At 39.8% G+C, this 18980-nt stretch overlaps 1 protein-coding gene across 2 annotated transcripts in view; it reads left to right on the top strand.

Annotated features, from left to right (window-relative positions):
• The window catches only part of Set2 (SET domain containing 2), a 552532-nt gene that overhangs the window by 109444 nt on the left and 424108 nt on the right, over positions 1–18980 (top strand). For both annotated transcript variants that reach the window (XM_090414077.1, XM_090414085.1), the window contains one exon: positions 15229–15357. In XM_090414077.1, the coding sequence (XP_090270203.1) occupies positions 15229–15357 (129 nt within the window). The remainder of the gene's footprint in view (positions 1–15228; positions 15358–18980) is intronic.

Here is an 18980-nt window from a genome sequence, read left to right as displayed (position 1 = left end):
CAGATCGACATAATAGGGGTGACTGAAACAAAAAAGACCAAAACTGGTGAGATCTTTCTGAGCAATAAATACAAAATGTTATATTCAGGCAATGACAATCAAGGAAAAGAAGGAGTAGCCATAGTATTCAACACAAAATACGAGGCTAATCTTCTTGAATGGCAGTCAGTCTCGAGTAGAGTAATGTGGGCAAATATGAGAATGGGGAACTGGACAATGAGACTTATTTGTGCCTATGGTCCCACATAAGGTTCTACTAAGGTAGAAGTGGAGGAATTTTTTGAGGCTTTAGAAAAAGCAACTGACACAATGAAAAAGGAAAAGTTGGTCCTTGTTGGGGATCTAAATAGTAGAGTAGGAAATGATTGTGAGACATACAAAAATATTTTGGGAAAATTTGGAGAAAAGAGCAAAGCTAATAATAATGGAATTATCTGTTGGATTTCTGCTCAGGACATCGACTGGTTATTACTAACACCATGTTCCAACATAAAAATGTGCACAAATTCACATGGAGAGAAGAGGCTAGGAATAAGAAAAGTCTCATTGACTATGTTATTGTTGATAGTGATGTTTTCTCCCTGGTGCAGGACACCAGAGTGTACAGAGGATTTGAAATTGGAAGTGATCACTATTTAGTCTTGAGCAGGATAAAATTGAATTTCATATTGAAAAGAATAACATGTAAGAAAGTTTTAAAGCGAATAAAAGTTGAGCAGCTCTCAGATGTGAACTGTAGACTAAAATACAGAAATATTATTGAAAAGAAAATGAAAGCGTTTGTGAACAGGAATCAAACCTTGGAGATTCAGTGGCAAACTCTGAAGGAAACATTGATTGATTCTGCCATAGAGGCATGTGGTGAGGTTGTGTGCAAGGATAAAAAAATCAGAACTCCCTGGTGGACACAGGAAGTTAAAGAGGCAGTGAAGGAAAAGAAGAAAGCATATCAAAAGTTCCTGGCAAATAAGTCAGCTTTTACTCTTACAGAATACAGAGACAAATGTAAGAAAGCTAAACAGTGTGTAAAACTAGTTTAACAAAAGTCATGGGAGGACTTTGGCAAGAATATAGAAAATAAATATCAAGAAGGTGGCAAAATATTCTGGAGGTTGTTGAAGCTTAGGAATGGAGGAAAGAGTGCTGTAAAAGGAATTAGAGATGATAAAGGTGAAATGAAAACAGGAGAAAAAGATATCCTTGAAGTATGGAGTAATTACTTTGAAAAACTGTTAAATGAAACAAGCAGTGATGACAGCACAGTGATAAAAAAACACTGACCAGGCATGCAGTCAGGAATACATATCCATACTTGAAGTAGAAAAACCATCAAAGGCTTGAAATGTGGAAAGGCAGCAGGAGTAGATGATATTCGACCAGAAATGCTGAAGTATGGTGGTGTAAGAATCTTACAGTGGCTGCACTGCATAGTTCAGAAAGCCTGGACAGAGGGACGAATTCCTGATGATTGGAGTTGAGCTCTCATAGTACCCATATATAAAAAATGAAATAAAACTGAATGTGAGAATTACAGAGGTATTTCCCTACTGAGTGTTCCTGGCAAGATCTATGCAAGTATACTTGAGAAACGGTTGAGAAGAATTGTGGAAGAAAAGCTTGGTGAAGAACAAGCTGGATTCAGGCCAAATAGAGGCTGTCAGGATCAGATCTTCACTTTACGACAAATAGTCGAGAAAGCATGGGAATATAACAAAGATCTGTATTTAAGTTTTGTCGATTTGGAAAAGGCATATGACAAGGTGCCAAGAGAGAAGCTATTCAATACGCTGCAGTTATATGGTGTCAATGGGGGATTATATCAAGCAATACTTAGTCTTTATTTGAGTTGTGAGTCAGCAGTTAGAATTGAAGGAAGTACAGGAAGATGATTTAATGTTAACTCTGGTGTGAGACAAGGATGTACATTATCCCCTGTATTATTCATTATCTATATGGATCACATTATGAAGGAAAGTGGTATTAAACCTGATTTCAAAATTGGAGATGTTAATGTCAGCTCTTTGCTTTATGCGGATGATGTTATACTTCTAAATAAATCCGCTACAAGTCTGCAAGATTCTCTGACTAAATTGAATAGCTGTTGTAATAGATATGGTATGAAGGTCAGCAATAAAAAGACAAAGACAATGAAAATAGGCAGAATCATTGAAAATGTCAACTGTGTTGTGAATGGAGAACCTGTGGAACAAGTAAAACATTTCAGCTACTTAGGCACAATTTTTACTGAAGATGGTGAACTAAATATAGAAATAGACAACAGAATAAGCAAAGCTGGTATCGTGGGAAGTCAATTAAATAAATTCATATGGAATAAGAAAGAAATTAGTCAGAACACTAAATTAGCTATATACAAGACTGTGTTCAAACCAATTTTAACTTATGGATCTGAGAGCTGGGTCAGAAGTAAAACACTTGACCAAAGACTAGAGACCGCAGATATGATAGTCCTGAGAAAGATTAGAGGCGTGAACAGATGGCATCAATGGCAATATCATATTAAAAATGAGGATATTAGGAAAGAACTTGACATTGTCAGCATCCAGGAATGCGTTAGCAGAGCTAATCTCAGATGGTATGGTCACTTAAATAGAATGGGCGAAGAAAGATTAGCAAAACAAGTGTTCTCTGCCAGGTTGGCAGGAAAACGACCCAGAGGAAGACCAAGATATAGGTGGATTGATACAGTACAAAGTGCCTTAGACGATAGAAATATAAGATCTGATAATGTTGGAGGCTTGACAAGTTACAGACTGATTTGGAGGAAAATTGTAGATAGGAAGTTAGTAATGATGTAATTTTTTCATGTAGTACTGTCATATCCTGTACACCCCTTGAGGGTACATTGCAGGAATTTGATGATGATGATGATTGTTCTCAGAAAATCTTCCAAGTGGGACCCATTTTCTTAGCCATACTGCTACTAAGAGAACTATAGTCTGCAAAGCTCTAAATGTAACGCTGTTCCTTTGACTCTGTTATGTTTTGGGCCCGCTTTTATCTCTTATATGTATATATTACTTTTCTACCTTTCTGTCATTAATTCCTATATTTTCTTTCCTTTTACTTATTTAATACCATTTTACTTTAAACTTCTATCTCACTTAACTTAACTCAGGCCGAATCCCTGACAAGAATGAAGCTTTGGTTTGTGAGACAAAGAATATGTAAATGGCAGATGCCTATTTCTTTGTCTCAGCTCTGGTTCTAACTCCTTATTCAAATTCAGAGAAATTTATTTATTTTCGTTGTGCCACCCTGAATCCTAGATTATACTAAACTTGTATGACCAAGGAGTTAGAATACAGTCAGCATTCACTCTTATCAACTATATATTTTCCAACTTGCAGTCATGACCCAATATTATCTAATTTCGTGCCTTTTTAGGTTTGCTAAATTTTATGAGCAAGTGCAACAGGTTCTAAGTTCAGGCAATACAAAATTTATATTTAAATAAAACAATTAATTTCAAGAAAATACATATAATACACGTTATAAAACTGAGTCAATCAAACATTCAAAGCTAGGTAGAGAATTAGCACTCATATATACAATTACTTTATCCTTTCTGTAAATCTCAATCTGAGAAACATATTTAATAACATTTAATACACTTAGTCTTTGTGCCACTCTAGTTAATCAGTTCAATTCACAATACGAATTAAGTTCCATTCTCAATTTTCTCTGACAATCCTATCCACAATATATATATTTACAAAACTCGATTAAGAACTTTAGTAAATCTCTCTCTCAAGGTAAATTCATGTAACAATTTTCTGTATCTCTTTCAATTTTATCAGTAATTTCTAGATTCTATCTGCCACATAAACTTTACATACAATATTCTGTTTCATTCTCAATCTATCAATTTACCCTAAGAGTCTCTTGTAGCACATAACAATAAAATCTTCCTAATCATTTCCACTAGATAGGAGGAACAAAATTTTGTACCTTACCAATTGCTGGTATGTTACTTTGGCCGCTTCCTTATCTCGTCGGGTATCTGCCTTCTACGACTACTTTACTTCACGTATTCTCATGATGTTCACCACGGATTCCCTCTGTACTTCATAGTTGGATAATTCTGAAGTCTTCCACAAATATAGTCTGCTGGGCTAGTTTCCTGCTTGGCAGGGTTCGTGATCATTCTTCTGATATCTCCTTGAACAAAGGAATACCACATGGAGGCTCCACACCAGCTGGACCTACAAGGGCAGGGTGAAAGTAAAGGGGAAACTCATCATTGGCCTACGAAAAAGTCAGGCTCAGAGTTCCCCAGTAGAAAAGAGAAAGAAGGGAAGTGATAGTGAGGTTGAAGTGGAGAAATAAAGGGGGATGGGAAAGGAGAGGAGAGGGAATAGGATGGGAAGGTTGGGGGGGGGGGGGGAGTAGGAAAAGGAAGTGTAGGCCTCAGCTCATATCTCACATCTTTCTAGCTCCATGCTATCAGATGATAACCTTTCACCCTTGCCCCCGGCTCACAAGATCGAAAAGACCACGGAGACAGCCTGTGCCCAGGTGACCCGCCCTTTCAGGGCAGCCCACCTCAAGTGGGCCTGCGCTGCCTGGGTTTTTCCTCCAAACTATCCCTGTGGGAGACTAGGGAACAAAACAGACCTCAGGGAGGACGCAGAGACCAAGAAAATGACTAGAAGTGGAGCTGCTGCTGCAGATGGAGATCTTATAGCAGCAGCAGCAGGCAGAACTTGATGGTATTGTGTTTGAGATTGCACAGGATTGGAGGTGAACATCACTTGATCTTAAATGTGGTGTCACCCAGAGTCTCCCTTTCAAGATGTAGAAATCTCCTTAAGGAACCATAGAACATGTAGAGAACGATCCGAGAGAGATTCAACAGATTGGGAGGATTAGTCGGATTAGAAAATTTCTTTCTTACCTTCCACATGTGGTATTTGAGCTCATTAATTATAAATACCTGGAATTGTGATGAATGAAGTAGAGGTAACTAGTCTGTTACAGAACCTCAATATCAATACATCTGTGGGATTGGATGGTATACCAGCTCATGTTGTACGTGAAGCAGCCTCAGGACTGGGTCAGTCCCAAGGGGGTGGAAAGAGGGGAAAATAGTTCCACTTCACAAAGGTGGTTTCCAAGGCTGCTGTTGAAAATTACCGGCCAATCAGCATAACAGGAATCATTATCAAGGTCTTAGAGAAAATAGTCAAGAGGAAAATACAAGATTGGATAGAAGAAAATGGGATACTGTATCGGGGACAGCATGGTTTTGTGAAGGGTAGGTCATGCCTCAGTAACTTGCTCACGTATTATAACACAGTGACGGCTGAACTGGATAAGGGTAATGGGTTTACAGTGATTCTACTGGACCTTGCTAAGGCCTTTGACAGGATACCACATGGAATTCTAATCAGTAAATTGCAGCATATGGGAATGGACATAGGGTTGGTGAGATGGATAGGAGGGTGGTTGACGGAGAGATATCAGAGAGTGGTTTACTCAGGAGTAGAGTCCACAAGACGGCCTGTGACTAGTGGTGTGCCACAAGGATCTGTTCTTGGACCACTGCTGTTTAATTTGTTCATAAATGATATAGGAAAGGATCTGAGAGGAACAGTTCATTTGTTTGCGGATGATGCGAAGTTGGGTAGGGCAATAGCGAATGCAGATGACGTCAAAATTTTGCAGGATGATTTGGATAGATTGGAGGTCTGGGCTAAGGAGAATGGATGTCAATTTAATGTGGCAAAATGTAAGGTTATGCATTTTGGGGTGAAAAGATTTGCGGCAGTTTACTGCATTGGTGGAACCGTGCTCCAGGAAATTGATGAGGCACGAGATTTAGGAGTGTTGGTGGATAAGGAATTGAAATTTAGGGGACACATTGCAAAAGTGGCCAAATCAGCTCATCAAATCACTTGGTTGCTGAAGAATACGTTGACAAGCAGGTTATTGTTCCTCTGTATCGAGCCTTGATATGACCCCATCTCGACTACTGTGCTCAGATTTGGTCACCTAGGTTTCTTCTTGATGGGGAGGAGGTGGAGAGTATCCAGAGGCGAGTGACCAAGATGATAGCAGGTCTGTGGAATGAACTGTATGAGAACAGGTTGAGGATTTGTGGGTTGCAAAAATTGGTTGATAGGCGGAGGAGGGGAGATATGATTGAGACATTCAAATTACTGAAGGGTTTCTATAAAATTAATTCAGAAGATATTTTTGAGAACAGGGCTGGCTGTGGGAGGACTAGGGGACATTCATGGAAACTGGGCAAAAGTGTGGTTAGTAAAGGTGTTAGAGCTGGGTTCTTTACTTTTAGAGTAGTGAATGAGTGGAATGCACTCATTCACTACTATCACATGCACTATCACAGCATCCACCCTGAGTCTGTGGTGGATGCTGTGATAGTGAATGAGTTTAAGGCGAGGTATGATAGATACTGTATGAATGTCGAATAGTTGTGATGAATATGATTTGGGGCCTCCCTCGATGAGTCTAATGACTCCCTGGAGTTGCCCGTAATAATAGTAATAATAATAATACCACTAACTTCTGCTTGTTGTTGGCTGGAGCTCGATGCGTAGCCTCCTCCAGATGTAGATGGAAATGGGACACCAGTAGAAAGTGTGCTCCACTGTGTCCAGGCTCCCGCAGAAGTCACAAAAGGGATTCCGGGTGTTGTGGAACTGCCAGATGTTGACTGGAAGGTGTCTGTACCCAATCCTCCATGCCAGGTCCTTTCTCGACAGGTAGCCTTGATGTTTGGAGAGGTGGCCGTAGAGGATCTCGTTGTTGATCCCCAGATCCGGAACATTCGTACGAAGGATGTTAAAGAAATGGTCGTACCATGTATAACTGTTCTGGATCGCGGTGATGTTCACACCCGACAAGCGGAATTGTTGCATTAGCTGGCACAGTCTGTTGTAGTCTTCTGGAATAATGTCTGCCTTGGGACCCTGGTGGACTTGGATCCCAAAAAGGGGAAGCTTGTGACCCAAGAAATACCGCACAGGATAGCTGCAGGGATGTGTAGTCTGCAGTCCCCTATTTAGATGGAAAGCGGTATTACTTAGATATCTGATGGTAAAGGAGGGGAGGACGAAGCCCCCCGTCCGCCGCTTCTCCGGAAGTTGAAGGATCTCGATATCGACTTCCTGGCTTAGATTGCCCCAGAAGAACTTCAGGGGCTTCCTGTAAAGCTGGATTTCCTGATCCTCGCTGATGTTGGTAGTGTTCAGGACGTGCTGAAGCGCAGGGCATATGATGGTTTTAATGACAGAAGCCCTGGAGGAGAGTGACAGCTGTCCATTTTCCCAGTCCTTGAGTTTCTCGATGATGTTGTTATCAAGATGTTCTATGTTGAGCACGGGCTGTTCTTCAAACAGGACCCCCAAGATGGTAAGGGGGTCGGCAGTAGGGACAAGACCTGCAGGGATGTTGTGCAGATCCCAGACTCCGTACAACTTGATCTTAGTTTTGTCGGGGTTGGCTGTTAGCCCCGACACTTTAAACTTCTTTAGGATGTTGAAGAAGTTTAGTACGGAGTCATTGTCCCTAAGAGTGCCCACCACGTCATCCGCATAGGCGATTACCTTCGAGTCATCCGTGGTGAGAGGAAGCGGAATTCCTCTAACTGCATGATAGTTGTTGACAGCCTGCAGGAATGGTTCAAGGGCTAGTGCAAAGAGCAGCGGACTGAGGGGACACCCTTGTTTGACCCCTTTCTGGATGGTAATGGGGTCATATAGGTGTCCGTTGATGAGGAGGCGAGTGGAGCTGTTGTTGTAGCCTCCTCTGATGATGTTGAGGAGTCCACTGCTGACCCCGACTTTCTCCAGGATGTTGATGAGAAAGGAATGCCAGACGCTGTCGAACGCTCGGTCGAGATCAATAGTCAACAATGCCATAGAGTAGTTCTTGATGTTAACCAGACGTAGCACTTCTCTGATGAGGATGAGATTGAACTCCATTGATCGACCAGGAACACCATACACTTGTTTGCTTTTGATGATGTACCTCAACCTGATTTTCAGTCTGTTGTTGAGAACACGGGCGAGGATCTTATAGTCCGTGTTTGACAGACTGATGGGGCACCAGTTTTTGATGATGGAAGGGTCCCTGTTGGTCTTCGGGATGAAGACGGTATGGCATTCCATAAATTCTTGTGGCATGTTTCCGGTGGTAAGGAAGGTGTTAAATATTGCCACGAGAATGGGGAGGATGTGGTCTCAGGCCTCTCGGTAGAGTTCCGTGCCTAATCCGTCTGGCCCAGGCGCTTTCTTTGTACGGCACTGTTTGAAAGTTGATGTTATTTTGGCTTCTGTAAAAGGTGCATCCAACCCTGCTTGAATGTGCGCAGGGAAGGAGTCAATGTTCCAACAGAAGTAATCCTGGCGGGTACTGTTTTCTTGGTAGAGTTGGCTGTAGTACCCCCAGAAGGCGTTCATGATGTTAGGTGTTGTGGTGTGGTCACACCCGCCTTCACTGATGGTAGTAATGGGTTCGCTCCTGCCGGAAGTTGATGTATCGCCTGTTGTAAAAAGCGGCCGATTGCCTGTCTTCTGAGCGGAGGTGGAGACGGATGTCAGTGTTCTTTTCTTCCACCTGCTTTTGCTTCTCCAATTCAATGTCGAGATTAATGTCACAGATGGGGTTGTGACATGGAAAGCCTTGGCATTGGCTGGCCACGAACCAGCTCCTCTCCTTGTAGAGATCACGGAGCCGAGCTCTTCTGAGGAAGGCACGTTCCTGACCCCATTTTTTCATATTGTCTTTGATGGTAAGTTTAAGCCATGCCCAGGCATTCCGGTCCCAGCCAGCAGTGCTCCAGGTGGAGCACAGTTGATTAAGCTTGGCTGAGAACAGGGACGGGAAGTCTGGTGGTAACTTCCAGTGGCCCGGACCAACATCTACAGATTCTAAAGGGTGGTACCTGAGCACGACTATTTTATGGTCCGAGATGGAATAGTTGACTGGAACGTGCCTTATTGTCTCAGCTCTGGAGACAAGGGATGGTGATAAATAGAGGCAGTCAATCCGTGTACTGACGCCTCGGCCTGTCCAGGTATAATCCCGACAGTAGGGGTTGTGAGCCCTCCAGATGTCTGTCAATTGGAGGTTCCTAAAGCGGATTTCCAATTCCCTGTAGCCAGCTGTACCTGTGTTTGGAATACCCCCTACTTTGTCGTGGGCCAGGTCTGCCAGACAGTTGAAGTCCCCCATCAGGATGACATGATGGGCACCATATAAGTAGTTATGTAGCGACTGGAAGAATGCAGGCCTAGGTGGTCGGTCTGCCGGGGCATAGTTGTTGATGTACCTGGTGGTACAGCCCCAGTACTTCCAGTCGATGGCAAGGACTCTCCCCTCTGTATCCCTCTGGATGTTATGGAAGGCTCTGATGAGGGGAGGCTAGCATAAGTACCCCTACCCCGGCACTGTGACTTGTGCCGAAGCTCCAAAAACATGTTAAGGGGTACTTATGGCTTAGTTCCTGCATATCCCTATAATGGAAAAAGTGGGTTTCCTGCAGGAACAAAAAACGGATGTTAAATGCTAGCATGATGTTCCACACCTCCTGTTGTTTAGCTGGTGAACGGAGCCCTCTGATGTTGAGGGAGGCAACACAGAAGGCGGGGGTGGCGACATTACGATGTTTTGAGTAATTAAACCCGACCTAGATCTTTAATACGTAATTTTTGTATGTACCTTGTGAGGTCGTCGATCTGTAGGGGGAGGTGGAATATCCCACGTCCTGCAGACTGGCTTCCAGCCTTGCACGCAAGTTCGAGAGAACCTTGAACTCGTGCTGGGTGTTAATAATTCTGAAGCTGACGATCTTGTTGTCCTTTACTTCACGGTCGTACAAATTGAACTGGGAGCCGGTAAGTTTTTGTATTTTTGAGTTGACACTGTGTCTGTGGTGAGAAGAGGTTTCCACCTCCATCTCAGACTCTGATGTTGTTGAGTCCAGACCTCCCTTGGGGAAGCTTCGTTGATGTTTTTTCTCCAATTTTGGAGAAGCCACCTCTTTTCTTTTCTTAGGGAGGTCTTTGGGGGATGGAAGATGTTGTTTCCCCCCTCTCTGGTGTTCAACTCTTCTGCAGGGGGGGTGCTGGCTACTGTGGGGGGGGTTGTAAAGCGTCCACAGACGACACTTCCTCTGATGATGTTGAGGGGTGGATAGCTGGTGTTGTGCTATTCATAGCATCATCTGTACCCTTGGCTGTGTGTTGTTCTACTTCTGACGGTGGTAATGGAATGTCAGAAGTGGCTGAGGGGGGACTGATTCCTCAGCAGATGTTGGGGGGGGAACAGTTTCTTCTGCTGATGTTGTTGCAGTGGGACGCTTTTTGATTTTCCCCAAGACAGTCTGTGTGAAAGTCTTCTCCCAAATGGTGTCGGGGAGTACCGGAAAACCACCAGCGTCTTTTGCAGGCTGTGGAGATAGTGCCTCAATGGGCGCCCCCGCCCCCCCTCTGCAAATATGCGCAGAGAGCAAGATGTTACAGTGTGTTCTGTGCTGGTGCACTTTCGGCAGGGGTGTGGGCACTGGTTGGAGATATGCCCTATGCCTATGCAGTTGAAGCACTTGGCTCGGGGGCAGTCATTCCCCAGATGTTCTGTTGAGCCACATCACAGACACTGTCTTTGTACTCCGGTATATTGAACTAGGACACGTGACGTGCCGATGGTTACGAGATTTGGCACTGGCTGTCACATGTCAATGGTGAATGTGACATCACCGGAGAACCAGGTGGGGTCTTCCTGGCAGACGCTCTTTTTGATGTTACTCACTTTCCCCCACTTGTTGAAAGTTTGAGTGAGCACGTCGTCTCCAGCTTCTAGATATTCCATGGGGGAAGCGGCTGATTTTGATTTGGTGCACCTGGGACCCAACCATGGTGGAGGTCACCTGCTTCCCTTGGACTTGGAAGCCCCCTAAAAGCTTGTCCCTCGTCGTCACGTTCTTCATGACGAGCAGAAATCTATCCCCTCTGTAAGAGGTGAAGGAGAAGATATTGTGCACTCCTATGGTCTCCTTAAGAACTTTCCTTAATACTCTGGGGTCTTCCAAACCTGGAATCTTCACTCCTAAGGTCCGGGTTCCTGGGGGGGGGGGGGGCGACGAGGATCACTTTACTCATCTTAGTCTCTGCGTCTGTTTAAAAAAAAAAAAAAAATAGAGTCCATAGACTCTAATAATAATCCCATAGTGCTATAAAGCGCTATGGGATTATTAAGCAAGTTAAGGTTAGTAAATGAAACAACAACAAAGGTTAGTAAAAGAATGTTATAAAGGAACACAATAACTGTAAGTAAAAAAAAAAGCCCTGAAAACTAGAAATACGCCCTCGATTCCGCCAGCCGGACTGGGGGACAGGAACACAGCAGCAGGAAAACGTCTAAAAGCCTAGTCTCCAGCGTTACATTCCTTTTTAAGCGTCACGCCGCTCCTTTCTCTTTCGTCATTGACATCTACGTCATCTTTCTTCACGGCACTTAGCGGCGCACACAGAATCCTTTCATAACTTACGGAGTGTAGCTGTGGAAGGGGGGGGGGGAGGCACTGTACTTACTAACAGGTATGCCTGTACACAGTATTACGTGTTTCTGAAGTCGGTCATTTCGCAGTTTTGAATATTATTTCTCTCCCAGCAATTGTTAAGTACTTACATAGTATTTGAGACTAAGTAGACATACATAATAAAAGTTCACAATACAATATAAGATAAAAGACAAAACTAAATCAAGATTGCTATACAAGTGCTTATTCATTTCTGAAAAATCGTTATTTGTTCCAATAGAGTGAGAACTATGTTAAGTCCGAGTGAAACGTAATTTTCTTTAATATTTTGTTTCACTCCGACTTAGCAACGCTCTTGCTGTCAAAGGAAATTCAATCAATAAACAACTTTCTCCCATAATACTCTGTATGTATACTTAGCCATTTTCTCTCATTGATAAGGATTATTAAAAGGCAACTTCAAGAAACAGTTGATCATTTTAGTTCTTGACTCTTATTAAGGGATTCATGTTATCTACAGACTATACCCTAAAAATAAAATCTCTGACATCACACAGCCATTTGATATGCATGTGAAAGAGATGATACCAGCTTTTGGCATGAATGTTGATAACATTACATTGTACTCCAACTCGCTATCTTTAATTATGCTAGCCAAGGAAGTCTAATACTCCATCAGTAGTGTACCTGCAGCTGCCTAGTGCTTATAATACTCTGATTTTTTTACCTCCATACTTATAATTCAAGATTTGATTCCTATGTTTAATGTCTTCTTATTTTTCCTGACTACATTATCTTGAATCATATACCACTAGAATCCATTAACTTTTACTGCTGAGATGCATGCCACACCACTTACATTTCAACGTAAAGTCACTGCCAAAAACGATTTATATCTGCCCGCTAAATACTTACATGACATTTGTTCTCTTCTGTACGTTCACATAACTCTGTGATGTTTCACAGTTATTTTATAAAATGAGGACCCTTAATTTTGATGTTTACTTGTACTGGATTCTTAGTCACTTTGCAATCAAAGGAAACGAGACTGCAACTTCTAGGTCAGCGTAGACTTTCTCCACATAACAGATTTTTGATAATTTTAAGCAGTACACAAATTATGAAATTATGTACTCTACAACCATGTTATAATTATTTTAATTTCCTGATGTTTTGACTTTCTTATTAGGGTCATCATATGGAGTATATGTGTGTGTGTGTGTGTGTGTGTGTGTGTGTGTGTGTGTGTGTGTGTGTGTGTGTGTGTGTGTGTGTGTGTGTGTGTGTGTGTGTGTGTGTGTGTGTGTGTGTGTGTGTGTCTATACAGTGACAAGCTAAATTACATTTCACACAGTATGCTGAAGAGACAATGAATTGATCAACAATTGTTTTGCTGGTCTGATCTGGTGAAAATAAAATTAAATTACAATAAATAAATGAAATAAAATAACTACATCAAAGCTGTATTCTGATTAAGACAATATTAGAAAAACATTCTTTCATATGTCATAATTAAGTTTTGTTACAGTAAAAATGTTGTCCTAATTTAACTTTCTATTACACTTTCTATCTACAAAAAGGTAGAAATTCATTGCACCTGTAATTTGCCCTATATAACAGAAACAGGATGCACAATTCCTATCAGAAAAAAAAAGGAACATAAACGACACATTGAATATAATAACTATGGTCAAGCTTATCTTTCTGATCTTGCCCTGAACACTTTACATAGAATCGAAGGCACAGCCATGGGCTCACCATTATCCCTCTCACCATTGCTAACTTCTACATGGAACATTTTAAGTATTCTAGATTCCTCTCCTTTAAAATCCAAAGTCTGGCTTAGATACGTTAATAATGTTTTTGCTATCTGGCCTGATGGCTGCCAGACATTACACACTTTCCCTAGCTACCTAAACAAACAACACAAACACATAAAATTCACAGTTGAGATTGAAAAGCAAAACACACTTCCGTTTCTAGATGCACTTGTCACACATCTTCCTTCTGACAGTCTTTCCTTCACTGTTTAGGACACATAAACTTCTACCACTAACCAACACAAAAACTAGGGGTCATTAATACACTGAGAAACAGGACTTTGTAAATTTGCTCCAATGAACAAGCACTTAAAGATGATACCTTCCTAAAAAATGATTACAGCCAAAATCTATCAAGAAAAGTCTGTACAAGACTTCACTTAAAAACAAAAATCAACTAGACTACAATAAAACTGTAACCATTCCATACATTAAAGGGATATCAGACAAAATAAACAGAATACTACAAAAATACAACCTTAAAGCCACCTTTAAACCTCCTGCAAAATTAAAGAACCTACTCAACACATCCAAGGATCCACTCCGTCTGCTAGCCCACCCTGGAGTATACCGTATTCGTTGCACCTGTAATTTGCCCTATATAGAGAAAACAGGATGCACAATTCCTATCAGAAAAAAAGGAACATAAACAAGACATCGAATATAATAACTGTGGTCAAGCTGGTCATTCTGATCTTGCCCTGAACACTTTACATAGAACTGATTGGAAAAGCACCTGTTGTTTACATCACGCCAAAACATGGTATGAGTTTTTAGATTGTTTATTTTATAGTTACAGCGTTTATTATATGTATAATATAGTATATATTATTATATTACTTTTACTACTACTATTACTATCACTAGTAATATCACTGGTATTACTACCAGCCGTGCTGAACTCTTCAACATAGAGAAGTTTAGTTTGTGAATGGATAGCAGTTGGATTATAATATGTATGTTGATGAATTTTAGAACATTAACACTCACTTGTATGTCGATGCGCAAAAATGAGACTGGGATCAACACGTGCGCGGTTCTTATTTACTTATACTTACACGTATGCAATCTCGCTCCCGCCACGCCGGCCGGGCGGGAACCACAACATCTGTTTATTGGTAAATACGTCATTCTAGCCCACTTGATTGGCCTCCATAACTATTTTCATGACCTTGCTCCATCTTACAGGTCCTATTCATGTCACTGTTCTCATGATTCACTCTTAATTGCATTGTCATTCAGGATGGAGGTAATCCAAGTTAACCGAATTAAATATTACCCGTACAATGATGTCTTATATTTTTCTATCGACCCCTAACAATGTTATATCGACCTCTTTGGCGACCACTGCTCCAGACTCATTGTGCCTGACTCAAAAAAACACATGGAATTTTTTTAAAAAATCATTGAGACAGATGCAATCATTTTGTTTTTTATGTATATACTTTTCTGGCCTGGTTTGCTGAATGGTAACATATCTGCTCTCCAACTGGCTGTTGGGTCATATCTCACCATGAGCACATGGATGTTTTTTGATTAACTTTAGATGTAAGATGAAGTCATCTTACACCTTAGTTTTTATTATGTTTATTATGTCTTCTGTAACCATTTATATTGGTACAATATGGTCTTAGTCGACCCTGAACCCAATGTCTTATTGGGTTCCGAGTTAGTATACTTGAAGTAGGCTCTGCTATGAATAATAGCCATCACTTGCATCTCATCACACAAGAAACTGCTATGTAGTGCTTCTGTTACAAAAAAAAAAGTGACATGTTTTGTCATTGTGCGACTGTTAAGCTGTCTTATATTGATCATTAAATTGGAAAATGAACAATGTATTATAAGTATCTTCTAATAGTGTTTTTTATTTTTGCTCTTCAGGAGGCGTTCTAAAAGTAAAAAAGAAGTACGGCGAATGGTTTGTGACTGTTCATTGACTAAAGAAGAACAAGAAAGAGGGATTCTTGGTTGTGAAGAAGACTGCTTAAATCGTCTTTTGATGATTGAATGGTAAATTTGGGAATGATAATTTTAATCTAGGAAAAAAAAAAAAAAGGAATGAAAAAAACTATGTACTGAATTACAATCTGTAATCACTGTGCTTCTTGGGGCATATCTGAATGAAAATCGTTAGATTTTCATTCAGATATGCCACATATTATATTTTGATAATTAACTTAATTTCAAAAGAAAGTATTTTAGATTAGATAAATCTGGCAAGTAAATTTCAACATTTATATAATTAGATGCAGTTTTCCCCTCCTCCCATTTAATGTAGTGTTGAATGCTTTTATTTTTTATTTTTTAATTATAGAATATATATATATATATGTAGGAAGATCGATTTACTCGCTTGATATGCATTTTTAAAAAAAATGCATATCAAGACTAGAAATGACTAGAAACCGAGAAAAATTAAAACAAAGTTTAATAGCGCAACTAGTTTCAGCTTGTATCAGCTTTTTCTTCAGGTGCACATTAAAAAAGAAATAATCAGTAAAACATAGAGGAAATAATTGTAAACATCACGGAAAGTTAGTGTATATATATTCAACGTTCAAGTCTGTGCATTCAAAACTGTTCTTTCGTTGGCTTCTTTGTTGGGCGTATGCATGTGTATAGCATCTCGCGAACGCCAGTATTTGATTGTAGCACAATGACAGCCTGAAAGGTTGTAACTAAGGTTGTTGTTGTTGAGATATAGGGGGTTGAGAATGATTTCTTTTGATTCTGTTATCTTTCTTTCTAATTCATCATGGCAACGGAAAGTGTTATTAGACTTGTCCCATAGGACTGTATGGCTAAGGTTTTCTTCATTAGAATTGGCCGAGAACAGAACATAACTAGACAAAGCACTGGCTCGTGTTCTCCTATAACTGATGTCTCTCTTATGTTCTTCAATGCATAACTCGATCGGTTTCTCTGTTTTGCTAAAGTATGATATATTGCAGTTGCACCAAATCTGGTAAACATCGGGATATTTAAGGTTGTGATGTCTAGGTTTCAGATTGCTCACTAAGGAGTGAATTCAATGGATTCAGTACTCTGCATTGAATCCATTTTCATCATCAATAATGCTAAACCCCCTACAGACAATATCTCTTCATGGGAACGACAGGCTATTAAGAAGTTACAAAACAACAAAAATATAATTATTCTTTCTGTAGATAAAGGCAACGCCACAGTTGTTCTTAACATTGATGAATATCATAACAAAATGATGGAATTATTACAGAGTGACACTTACTCGATCCTCAAGAGAGATTCCTCCCATGAACTCCACAACCGGACCAACAGTCTACTGAGAACTACCTCTGAACTACCTAGAAACATATATGCCTTTCTCTCCATCCATTTATTCCACGATTATATAGACTACCTAAAATTCATAAGGAAAATATTCCACTACGATCTATCGTAGAAGGAATTGATTCTCCAACATATAATATACATGATATATAATATGAAAGATATTATTATAATATTATTTATTTATTTATTAATTATTTATTATAAATAATAAAGGATATTATTATTAAGGAAGATGAAATCATGTCTAGTTTTGATATAGTCTCCTTATTTAGCAATGTTCCTACGGATGAAGTTCTTGTACAACTCAAAGATAAATTATCTAAAAAGATCATGGCCTTACTTACTCATTGCATCCACTCAGGATACTTTAAGTTTCAGTACACCATCTATAAACAAAATTATGGCCTTGCAATGGGTAATCCATTGTCACCTGTACTTGCGAACATCTATTTAGAAGATCTGGAAGTTAAAGCCATCTCTTCTTATCTTTTAAAACCAGGAATTTGGAAAAGATGTATTGATGACATTGTCCTGATTTGGAGCCATGGCCGTGAATTTCTCCCGAACTTCCTAGAACGTCTAAATAATCAACATCCGGACATAAAATTTACAGCTGAGTTTGAAGCTAATGGTTCTCTTCCTTTTTTTGACATCAAACTGACCCGTTCCCCAGAGAAATTAAAAATCTCCATTTATAGAAAAGCTACCCACACCAACAGATATCTCCACGGAGGATAATGATGGTCAATCCCATTGTGTATAATCTGTCTCAAATTGGCCAAGGTTCTTAGGAAATACAACATAAGAACTTTATTTACTCCTCTTCTGAAAATCCGCTCCTTAGTGAGCCATCTGAAACTTAGACACCACAATCTTAAATATCCCAGTGTTTACCAGATTTGGTGCAACTGTGATATACCATACTTTGGCCAAACAGAGAAATCAATCGAGTTACGCATTGAAGAACATAAGAGAGACGTCAGTTACAGGAGAACGCGAGCCAGTGCTTTGTCTAGTTCCTATTGGCCAATTCTAATGAAGAAAACCTTAGCCATACAGTCCTATGGGACAAGTCTAATAACATTTTCCTTTGCCACGATGAATTAGAAAGAAAGATAATAGAATTAAAAGAAATCATTCTCAATCCCCCCCACACACAATTCAACAACAACTTGAGTTACAACCCTTCAGATTGTCATTGTGCTACGATCAAATACTGGCATTCGTGAGATGCTATACGCATGCATACACCCAACAACGAAGCCAATGAGAGAACAGTTTTGAATGTGTAGACTTCAACGTTTCAGCACTGAATATATATACACTAACGTTTCGTGATGTTTACAGTTCTTTCCTCTATGTTTTAGTGGTTATTTGTTTTTTATTGTGCACCTGAAGAAGGCTGATACAAGCTGAAACTAGTTGTCCAATTTTTTTAAAAAAATATGTATATATACATACATACATTCTAATACTGTGATGAAGATATATGCTAACCCTCTGTTAATAGAATTATCTTTGTCTCCACAAAGGGAATAAAGAAAATGTATGCTGATAAAGTCATTCTATAAAATTTGTTCAAAAAAAAAAGTGCACTTATTTTCAGTCAGCAAATATTACAATAATTGTCATATTTTGCTTTCATAGACTGGAAAGTGTATAATAAACTATTTTTATTTCCAGAAAATATTGCACAGTATTTGTGCAATATTTTCTCTGTACGATAAGAGCTCCATTAAGTTAAACTGGTAGTTTGAAGCAACTATGCCCAATAACTGCTATCCAGAAAGCAGCACAATTAGGTAGCAAAAACTGTGAATGTCATTTTTCTGTTGTGGAGACTACAATGGAATAGGGTTTTTGGGAGAGTGGCACTCAGACACCGATAGATTTAACAGAAAAAGTATCTTACAAATAATCTCTAGATGATATAAATCTAAAGGTCTCTCAAAATATATTATTTTTAAAAAAGACTATCATAGTTTGAAGAAGGTTATTTTCCTTTAATATGACTGCTATTGTTATCCAGAGTAAGTTATTACTTGCATATATTTGAAATGCAGATAGAACAGTATACATTGTTTCGAAGGAGAAATTTATAATCTTGTGTATAAAACTACCTCATTGTGAAAGAATATTTGCACAATCTGATTCATTGTAGTGCATATACTGGAGACAAGAATTATTATTTTAGAAACAGGAACAGTTCATCAAGTGGAAGTCAGAATCCAAGGTTGTTGCTTTATGGGTAATTTGATGACAGATTTTTATGCTGAGTCCTGCTGAATTTTTTATGCTGAATTAAACAACTTACTTCTCAT

The sequence above is a fragment of the Typopeltis vanoorti genome, chromosome 2, assembly GCF_054136105.1.
Source record: "Typopeltis vanoorti isolate ZY-2024b chromosome 2, IOZ_Tvanoo_1.0, whole genome shotgun sequence".
Lineage (NCBI taxonomy): Eukaryota > Metazoa > Arthropoda > Arachnida > Uropygi > Thelyphonidae > Typopeltis > Typopeltis vanoorti.
The sequence above is the reverse complement of the archived record's forward strand: the minus strand, read 5'-3'. Positions and strand labels throughout refer to the sequence as shown.